Source organism: Ahaetulla prasina, chromosome 1 (genome assembly GCF_028640845.1).
Source record: "Ahaetulla prasina isolate Xishuangbanna chromosome 1, ASM2864084v1, whole genome shotgun sequence".
Lineage (NCBI taxonomy): Eukaryota > Metazoa > Chordata > Lepidosauria > Squamata > Colubridae > Ahaetulla > Ahaetulla prasina.
In genome coordinates, this window is record NC_080539.1 from 306,619,939 (window position 1) to 306,630,800 (window position 10,862).

The window sequence follows — 10,862 nt, forward strand, 5'->3', positions numbered from 1 at the left end:
ATATACAGTCTATCTGTATTTCTATAGACAAATGCATGCACTGTACTCTAGAAATATGGAAGGAGCACATTCCTCCTCTCCTCTCCCCTCCCCTCCCCTCCTCTCCCTTTCCCTATGAGAGGAATTGCATTACTCCAGGAATTGCAGTCATTTGGGCAACCCAATTGGTTGAATTATTGGTCAGATGCTGGGAGAATATTGATTGGCACATAATGTTCCCTGCTTTCTAATATCTGCAGGCGGGAAAGACAACCAAACAGGACAATCTGAGGAAGAAGAAAGGGTCCTTATATTTAAGTGTTCATTTATTTTTTTTCTGTATGCTTTTAGTATAAATGCTTTTATTTTGAGTAGCAGGTGTCATTACCCTCTTTGCACGTAGGAACTTACGAGTGATTAATTTCTCTTTTTGTGTGTGTCCATAAGTCACCTGGCTTTTAAAGAAGTAGCTTAGTGAAAGAACACATGCAATGATGGAAGCGCCTCCTCTAGACTTTCATTGTAAAATAATGACTCAGTGGCAGCCTGAGGTGAGATGGGTTTAGGAACAGTTTCAGCACCTCTTCTGCTGTTTGAATGAATGCAGTCTAAGGTGAATTTCACAGAAGGACTCTGCAGGACTTTGAAGCCAAGACTAAAAGATGCCTTGGATCATGCAGGGCATTCACATGATATAGACTGAAAATCCTTCAAATAGTTAAATCCGCCCCCCCCATGATTGTTCATCTGGCTTCTGCACAATCTCAAGAAAAGATGTGTTTTGTTTACGCTGGATTTGTTTCATTTTCTGAAAAAAATGTTTCTCTAGAACTCAGAGTGCAAATGCAGAGTGCATAGGAGGGTAGGATATAGAGCTATCTAGTCAATAAATAATAAATAATATTTGCTCTAGATGATGTTTCCTCAGGCTTTTTTCATTTAATGTAAACAATTATTCAGTTTTTAGCCCATGCACAACTGGTTTAAATATATGTTGAGTAGCTTGATTACCAGTTTGATTTATTCCAGATGAGTTAGATTTTAAATCTTATAATTCACAGATTTACTGTGGCTTGATGTGTGTGTGTGGAAGTGCATGTGTCTACATGTACACACACAAGCACACATATATGTATACTCAACTATATATTTGTGTAATTCAGTCAATTTGAGCCCAAATGTTAAAAGCAATTCAACTGTTTTTGTTCTGGACAGTTTCAAGTTCATGTTTTTAAATATGAACAGTTGGTTTTACCTAAATAAATAGGTAAATAGGAGCTGCCCACAGTCGCTTTGCAGAGTAAGATGGGATAATTGTCATTATTCTCCTACAAGAGTGATCTACTCCAGGGTTTCTCTCCTGTTATTTTGACTTCCTTATCAATCATGGATTAGATAAAGTGAAGGCAAGCTAGAACTTTATGTAGATGAGTGGATGACTACTGACTAAGTAAAGAGAGTCAACTTCCAAGATTTCAGCTGTGCTACAATGAACATTTTTTCACTTACGGATAATCCAGAAGCAAAACCTTCCAACCAAGACCAGAATTTGTATTCTACTTTGTGAAAACTGAACAGCGTCCCCTGTTTTATTTTGCTCTTTTGCAGATGGGATGTTAAGGAAGGTGACGAAATGCCCTTTTTAAAAGATGAACTTGATAATCAGGTGAGTTAATGAAATATTTGCCCAGACAATATAATACCTGAACTGGATTCATAGCTGAATTAGGGTGTGGTTTGTTTTGAGTCATATTGTAATGAATAAGCTGGATTCATACAAAACATAATTAAACCAACAGGTTATGAATCCAAGATACTGAATCTTAGTGCAATTTGACTCCATCAAAGAAAACTTATTTTAAAGGTTATCTAGGCAAAATTCAGAATAAAGACAGTTGCTGGGGCTATGAAGGTTTTGTCAATAAAATTAGCAATCATAAGAGTATTTGGTCCTGGTCTTAGTCACTAAGGTACGATGCGTTACATTTCAATTTAAATTATAAAAATAAGTCCAAACATACATGGAAATATGTTAGTAAATGCATAATTTGTGAAAATATCAGCATTCATCCTTTTCTCTCTTTTTTGTTTGAACAGCCCATTATAGTTTGTTTCACATATAATGCTAAACCATAAATCTTGGTTTCATGTCTGAGTTCATATATATCATTGACACAATCACATTGTTTTTTTATCCCAATATTTTTGTGGAAATATATTGCATAGGTGGTACAATACAACATGGGGTTTTTGGCATAAAGTTGGCATATAAACAGAATGAATAAATCATGAAATGAATGAGTGAAAACAGAACACTGGGAAATGTCAGGACTGGTATGGAAATAGATCAGTCAAAGACTTGTCTGGTAAAATTTGTTCCTCTTCTATAACATCTTTTAGACAGTGTCTTTAGAGGCAGACACTCATAAAATTAACTTCTGGGTCCACTGTTCAAAAATATCTTTCAGGTGTTCAATCTCCTTTAAGTGTAATTTAGGTTATTTTTTTAGCTCCCTCTATTCAATCATCAAAGTTCCATCCTATCATGATTTTAAAAAGAAAACCTTCATTAAGGATTGAAGGAAACTCATCTACTGTTTTCAGATTTGTTGATCCAAAAGTTTCTAATAGCTGAAAAGAGTTAACAAGTCTCCCAGTATCTATTCCCTTGTCTCCCAAAGCTTTAAACCTGCTGGAGACTGCTGTCTTGTGGTCTCCTCACAAGAAGCTCCTGTTTGGAGTCTCGTGGGTGATCTCAAGTCCTCCCCTTGTCCAGAGAGAAGCTCTTCTACTCACCAGCTCTTCATTCTGCCACAGTCATTGGGTCCACCTTTAGTGGAGTCGTCTACTTTTCTCTATTTCTTTCTTGGAAGCAATGTCTGTGCTGGTTGTGATGAAGAAGGAAGTCATTTCTTTGTATATTTTTTCTTTTTCTTTACCATGTTCTTTTCTATTTTCCTTTTCTTTTTGCACTTCATACTTTTTCTTTTTATTATTTTTTTAGTTTGTATTTGTTTTTTTATAAGTGAAATTTTTAATAAAATTACAATTTAAAAGGAATTGCAAGGGGGCTATTTCTGCTGCTGTTATTAAAATTAATCACATCCACCTTTTTTAAGCTACAAGGCAGATAATAAAATATTAGTAAAAATATATAAAGCACATATTACACATTATTAAAAATGGATAAAGTCATAAATATTATATCAATCTAAAAAGCCCCAGTAAAAGTGGAAAGTCCCTAGGGAATTTCACAGTTTGAAAGCAATGCAGTAGAAGATTTCTCTCTTTAAATCTGAAAAACAGATCTAAAAAATGAAGACATCTTTAAGATTTCTACTAACCTTAACATCTGGACTTTAATGTGTCGAGGCAATAGTTTAGGCAGTTAGGTTTTAAACTATTGATTGTTTTAAGAATACTAACGTCTAAAATAATCCCAAATAAATTATTTAGCACACTGTGTTGGAGAATAAGGAGATTCAATATGATAATGATCATCACTTGCACTTTGATATAAGGAAATTTGGGTGCTCTACTTGAGTTTTTCACTTCAGTAATAAGTGTGTGTAACATGCTTCTGAATTCATATATTAGTTAGCAATTAGTTGTCTTTTGCAAAAAAATTAAAATTTCTGGACTCCCCACAAGGATAGCTCCATATAGTGTACAATGCAGCAAGTAAGACATTAAAGCATGGGACATTATTGCCAACTTTTCCACTGAGCAGGTGATGACAAATTAGGGAAATTTGCTGCCCTAGTGGATCAGAAAAAGTGGCAGGTACCTGATGTAAAACAAATAATATCATTCTTTCCAAATAACTTGCAGTGGTGGGATTCAAATAATTTAACAACTGGTTCTCTGCCCTGCTGATTTCTTCCAACAACCAGTTCACCAAACTGCTCAGAAAGTTAACAACCGTTCTCCAGAAGTGGTGCGAACTGGCTGAATCCCACTACTGATAACTTGGCCAAATCTGTTGTAACTGGTGAAGTCATGGGACACCAGTGTCTACTCTGCCATAGTGCTATGGAATAGTGCCAGTAATTGCAACTGATGTGAAGATATGATTAAACCATATTAGTTAATTCTGCATATGCATTTTGAGATAAGTTGCTATGAATGTATGATCACTGTTCTTCTCCGTATATACTGTTTACCATCCAGTTATATGCTTATGATGGGCAGCCATATTTATTTTTATTTCTAAATAAATTTTAAAAATAAAACTCCCAAATAAATTATTTAGCACACTGTGTTGGAGAATAAGGAGATTCAATATGATAACGATCATCACTTGCACTTTGATATAAGGAAATTTGGGTGCTCTACTTGAGTTTTTCACTTCAGTAATAAGTGTGTGTAACATGCTTCTGAATTCATATATTAGTTAGCAATTAGTTGTCTTTTGCAAAAAAATTAAAATTTCTGGACTCCCCACAAGGATAGCTCCATATAGTGTACAATGCAGCAAGTAAGACATTAAAGCATGGGACATTATTGCCAACTTTTCCACTGAGCAGGTGATGACAAATTAGGGAAATTTGCTGCCCTAGTGGATCAGAAAAAGTGGCAGGTACCTGATGTAAAACAAATAATATCATTCTTTCCAAATAACTTGCAGTGGTGGGATTCAAATAATTTAACAACTGGTTCTCTGCCCTGCTGATTTCTTCCAACAACCAGTTCACCAAACTGCTCAGAAAGTTAACAACCGGTTCTCCAGAAGTGGTGCGAACTGGCTGAATCCCACTACTGATAACTTGGCCAAATCTGTTGTAACTGGTGAAGTCATGGGACACCAGTGTCTACTCTGCCATAGTGCTATGGAATAGTGCCAGTAATTGCAACTGATGTGAAGATATGATTAAACCATATTAGTTAATTCTGCATATGCATTTTGAGATAAGTTGCTATGAATGTATGATCACTGTTCTTCTCCGTATATACTGTTTACCATCCAGTTATATGCTTATGATGGGCAGCCATATTTATTTTTATTTCTAAATAAATTTTAAAAATAAAACTCCCAAATAAATTATTTAGCACACTGTGTTGGAGAATAAGGAGATTCAATATGATAACGATCATCACTTGCACTTTGATATAAGGAAATTTGGGTGCTCTACTTGAGTTTTTCACTTCAGTAATAAGGGCAAACTTCACTTCTAGTAGATCACCAATAGTTTTGAGTGGGTTACTTTAAATGAATAACACAATAAGACTTAATTCAAGTTATTTATTTTTTCTCCTGTGATTTTAGCAATCAATTAACATGGAAGAACAAAAGAATCTAACTCTGGTCGGTGAAGTAGAGAAAGAGCACCACTGCCTACCCGGTCTAGAGAATTGTATAAAGCTCAAAGAATCTAATGTTCCCATGCCACAGACCAAAAGAAGTGAAATGGACCCAGCTTCAAGGGAAGCCCAAATCCCAAATGAAAAAACTAGAAGGGCTCTTACCCAGGATATCAGTAGAGATGAGACTGAGGTAAATCTCAAACTCAATAAGGCAATATCCGGCCCTGATTTGTCTCCTAAGAGTAACTATAAGAATAGCTGTCAGGAAATTTCCAGAGTGAAGGCTTGTAGGGACGCAATTCAAGAAATCCATGAAAATTGCTTAGATAAAAACACATGTTCCGAAAGGCACCCTGAGCAGAATTCTGCTGACAATTTTAACAAGCTGCCAGATGTGATGGAAACAGGTAGCAGAGGCCAGGAATTGTCAATAATGAGACAAACAGGAGAAATCCATATTGGAAGCCTGAAGAAGCAGGTGGCTCTTGGGACAGAAAAGAATAACATAGAAAAGAATAACATAGCCTGCCTTGCACATGGGGAGGAAAACAAGACTTCCATTGGAGAAATTCAAGGGAAAAGGAATGAATGTGCACCAGAAGGAACAAAAATGTGCATCTTGAAGCAAGAAAAACCTGAGTCATGCAATAAGGAAGCACATAATTAATCTAAGGATGAATTGAGAGCCTAGCAGGCTGAAGGGTAGCATATGGCATTTTATTCATTTATATAGATTTTATAGTGTATACTATCTTAAGGCTCAGGGAAGGCAACCTACTGACACCTAAAAGATATGGGGTGCAGTCTCCCACAATGTTCTTTTTAAAGCCCTATTGATACGAACCATCAAAATTCAAGGTCTGAGTAAATATGCCTATTGTAAGAACACCGAGATTTGAGGGATGAGGAAGTATGCTATTACTTAGTTTAAACTGAGGTGATACGGTTTACAGATTCAGAATATTTATTCAAGGATATGTCAAGTTTGATGAAGACCATGCCCACAAGAAGGCAGCAACAATGATGAAGACTTAGAGATCAAAGCTTAGGAAGGACATCTGAAAAAGATGTATATGCTTATCCTAGAGAACATATCATCAAGAGGTTATAGGATAATTACGTCAAGTTATGGAAGCCTGGGAGATAACTGATAGAAGAATCATTATTCTGCAGAGCAAGATGCAAATCAGTAGGGCAAATATTAGGAAGATCTTCCTGATGGAAGTGGAAATGAAAACTTTAAAAGATTTTTCAGCAGAGGTTGGCTGCCTTTCTGTCAAGAGTTCTTGTTGCAATAATTTTTGCTTTGGTGAAGATTGCACTAGTTGATTTTTGAGTTTTCTTCTAAACCTGGGATTGTTTAAATAAATGATTTTTAAAAAAGCTTTAAGCTTTATATTTGGCCTGTTCTGCTTATTTGCAGAGGGAAAATATTCCATGAAAAAGAATCAGATGTGAGAATCAAAAGAAAAATGCTTTCCCTTAATTTTTTTTAAAACCTAGATTATATTAGTATTTCTTTGACTGCTTAGAAATTACTTAGTATTTTATTATTAGTATTTTATGGCTAGATAGAATGTCTAGCTTATTTTTTTATTTTTTTTTGTTTACATTTATACCCCGCCCTTCTCCGAAGACTCAGGGCGGCTTACAATGTATAAGGCAATAGTCTCATTCTATTTGTATTTTTTTTTTACAAAGTCAACATTGCCCCCCCAACAATCTGGGTCCTCATTTTATCTACCTTATAAAGGGTGGAAGGCTGAGTCAACCTTGGGCCGGGCTCGAACCTGCAGTAATTGCAGGCTCTGTGTTCTAATAACAGGCTTCTCTACTGCCTGAGCTATCCCGGCAGTAATTTTACATATTTTTTAATTTCCACATAAGATGGCCATTTCTCTTCAAACTGATACCCTTCAGTAGAGTTCTTGCATATGCAGAACTGTTAATAGTGGTTTGTTTTTAAAGTAGAAAAATGTAATGCTTTCATTCTTGAGCCTAATTCATTAGTTTAATTTTTTGCAGAAAAATTAAGTGCAGAAAAAAAAATGAGTTGCCTAGCTGGCATGTTGCACCCCTGGGCTTATAAAGCTAAGGCCCCAACTTCATTTCCTAGCAGACTAAATGCACATTTGCTTAACTTTCAGTTCTTCCATCCATAAGAGGTCATAGGTAGGCCTTACCAAATATTGTTTAAAATCCCACAAGTCTCCATATAACATTCTCACTTCTATTTATTTATTTATTTAAATGTTTAAACTGCCCAGTAGACAAAAGAACTCAAAGAGTTTCTTTTAGAAGAAAAATATATACAATAAAGTCAATAAATTTTTTTAAAAAAAAATTAGGGGAAAAAAGTATATGTTTTGGAGTCAAACATTTTTGTGTTGCCTTAGAAAAATCTCAAATTCAACAGAAATTCATATATTTGTAAAAACAAGGAACCGAGACAAGCTGAAATTGACAGGTTAATAAGAAGTAACCAAGAAAAAAATGAAACTGATAGATTTGCTTATATCTAGTCAAGTTTTCTCTATTGATTTTGTATCAGTAGTACCATAACAGTCATAACATCAATGATGTGATGTGATTATATACTGTATCTGTGTCATGAGATCTGATACAAATTCAAAAGTTGGAGCATATGGGAGATGATATCGTGATAAATGTGTAATCATTTGCTCCCACCCATGGGGCCAAACATTTGCCATGTTTTGTTTGTGTGTCTCTCCTACATTATAAGCCAAACAATCTTTCCCCTTGCTGTACGGAAGAGAAAGCTTCTTAGAAAAGTGAGGTATAAAAAATGACTGTGTCATATTCAGAGAATAATGGCAATGGCATGGCAGGGAAAGAGAGGAAAAAAAGTATTTTCCTTCACATAGCCCATAAAATGTGACACAGTAGTGACTTATAGTTTTAACTGTTGATTTGTTCAGCATTTTAACGTGATTTAGAGACTAGTGAAGGGAAAGTCATTCATGTTCTGTGAGTGAGAAAAAAAGATCAAGCACCTAAACAGTAAATTTGATTTTGCAATTGCGTTTAGACTTATATTCCGCTTCACAGTGCTTTACAGCCTTTCTAAGTGGTTTACAGAGTCAGCATAATGCCCCCAACAATCTCATTTTACCAACCTCCTTCCGAGGACGGAAGGCTGAGTCAACCTTGAACTGGTCAGGATCGAACTCCTGGCAGTGGAATGCAGAGTTAGCCTGCAGTACAGTATTCCAACCACTGCACCACCACAACTCTTTTCTGAAGCCACGATAGTTAACTTAAAACCAAAAGCTCTTCTTTGTGGCCCCCACAAACCAAAATGGTTTCCACCACTGTAGGGCACGAATTACAAAGGCAATCTGTGTTATGAATCCTAAAGTAGGTTTAACTCATTCTAATGAAATGAAAGGGGGTGGGGTCGAATCAGACATAGAATATTGTCAGGCGCAAGCTACCAGAACTACTCATGGTTAGGCCCAAGTAGATATTTTATTGTTGATCTTCTTTATTACAAGAACCTCGCCCGACTGCCTGCCTTCCATTGGTAAATGGCAGACATAGAACTATGGGTTTGATCTCAGATGCTTCTTCCATGAACAGACTCTCAGCTGAAAAGTCTCTTTACTACCTGTCGTGTCCCACTCCTCCTCTGACGGCCAGGTCTGGGAAGTCTGTATCAAGCGTGGCCACGAGCCTCTGCAGCTTTGCCAAATTCCTGTCAGAGTTCTCAGGGCAGGCAGGAATCCAAGATGTGACTTCAGCAATCAGATGAGACTTTGCCTGACTCAAGGAATGCCAAAAAGCAGATCCTTTATAGAGGCCATGGGGTGTGGCTCCATGACTCAGCACTTATCCAGGCCTGCCCCTCCCTTCCTTTTGCTGACGTCGCCTCTCCATTCTCTGGAAGCGGGGATCTGTCCACTGTGTCTTTTTGCCCTCAGCTGCCGGCAATTCTAGCTCGTGGCTGGCTTCGTGTTCACACGCTGTAGGGAGGTTTGTTTGCTCAGTCTGTCCGGGCATGGTGCCAGGGCTGGGGGCTGGAGGCATGCCAGGCCATTCTTCTTCACTATCAGTCTCTGGCTCAGATAGCAGGAGATGGGAGGGGCCCGGCTGAAGAGAGGAGGGCGGGCGAGGCACAACACTACCCCTGGTGGGGGCCTCTCTCCTTCAGCCGGTGGTTCCACCACAGATACCTTCGCTTGCTGAATTGGCATCACTATGTGACTCATTAAGGCATTAATTCTTCCCAAACACAGTATGGCCTCTGGAACCCAAAAGCTAACATTTTTGACCTAATGCAGTGTTCCACAATGTCATTTTAAAAATTGACCAGGAAGTTAAAGAACACAATTTTATACATCACAACTGGAAATTACATTTCACAATGTGAATTTTACTGAAGCTAAAGCCCGCAGAAAAATACCTTCTTTCTTTGTATCTAGATGATTGCTTGGGAAGATTACCAGTGGTGGGATTCCAAATCTGAGCACTCAAAGACTGCTCTCAGTGTCAGCGCTGGTGAGCTGAGTTGTTGTTTAGCTCAGCTGAGGCGCGGCAATCGGCTCTGGCATGCAAATCAGCTGAGCTAAAAAACAAGATAATATAGGATAGGGAACGGCAGTGGTAGGAGGGTGGGGCCAGACCAGGGGTGAAATGTAAAATTTGTTACTACCGGTTCTGTGGGTGTGGCTTGGTGGTGGTGGGGTAATGTGACTGGATGGGTGTGGCCAACTTTTTTTTTACTTTTAAAAGCATTTTTTCTACAACCTCTTCAACCAAAGAGGTTGTCATAAATGCTTTTAAAAGCCTCTGATGATCAGGCAACTCAGCTGGGATCACCAGAGGAGCCTTTTAAAAGCATTTTTTTCTACAACCTCTTCAGCTGAAGAGGTTGTCAAAAAATGCTTTTAAAGTGTTCTGATGATCCCAGCTGAGTTGCCTGATTGCTGGAACCTTTTAAAAGCATTTTTTGACAATCTCTTCGGCTGAAAAGGTTGTAGAAAAAATGCTTTTAAAAAGTTCTGACGATCCCAGCTAAGCCGTGCGATCATCAGAGGCTTTTTTTTTTACTTTTAAAAGCATTTTTTTGGCCGAAGGAAAAATGCTTTTAAAAGTTTAAAAAAAAAACAACCTCTGAGGATCATGCAGCTCAGTTGGGCATGGGGGATGGGCAGGGATTTTTGCTACCAGTTCTCTGAACCACCCGCTGCCATCGCTACTGGATCGGGGATCTGGTCCGAACCGGGAGCATTTCACCCCTGGGCCAGACAGAGGTGTTATTTGCTGTTTCTCCGAACTACTCAAAATTTCCACTACAGGTTTGACCAAACTGGTCCGAACCGGCTACATCTGAAGATTAGTATATTATTACCCATCATTCTTAATTATCCTGTAAATTGTAGCTTCATGATCTGTGGAGAACTCTCAGAGAAAAGGTGAGTCTAAGGAATCTCTGTTTCTCCCAACGCACTGGGTGAATTCCTTGTCATGAACACACAATGTCACTATCTCCAATTTTTCCACTGGCATTTTTTCTCCCAGAAATGTTATTTTCCTCATCTTCTGCTTCAGATTGACAA

General features: G+C 37.7%; 1 protein-coding gene and 1 long non-coding RNA gene across 2 annotated transcripts in view; one reads left to right on the forward strand and one right to left on the reverse strand.

Annotated features, from left to right (window-relative positions):
* Nucleotides 1-7,540, forward strand: part of CCDC9B (coiled-coil domain containing 9B) — a 79,100-nt gene extending 71,560 nt beyond the window's left edge. The window contains exons 11-12 of the mRNA XM_058162107.1: nucleotides 1,588-1,645; nucleotides 5,246-7,540. Coding sequence (XP_058018090.1) covers nucleotides 1,588-1,645; nucleotides 5,246-5,950 — 763 coding nt within the window. The 3' untranslated portion in view covers nucleotides 5,951-7,540. The remainder of the gene's footprint in view (nucleotides 1-1,587; nucleotides 1,646-5,245) is intronic.
* LOC131187649 (uncharacterized) overlaps nucleotides 1-9,809 on the reverse strand; it is a 32,953-nt gene extending 23,144 nt beyond the window's left edge. Inside the window, exon 1 of the long non-coding RNA XR_009152591.1 lies at nucleotides 9,707-9,809. This is a non-coding gene — a long non-coding RNA (uncharacterized LOC131187649). The remainder of the gene's footprint in view (nucleotides 1-9,706) is intronic.
* Between the last annotated feature and the right edge of the window lie 1,053 nt (nucleotides 9,810-10,862).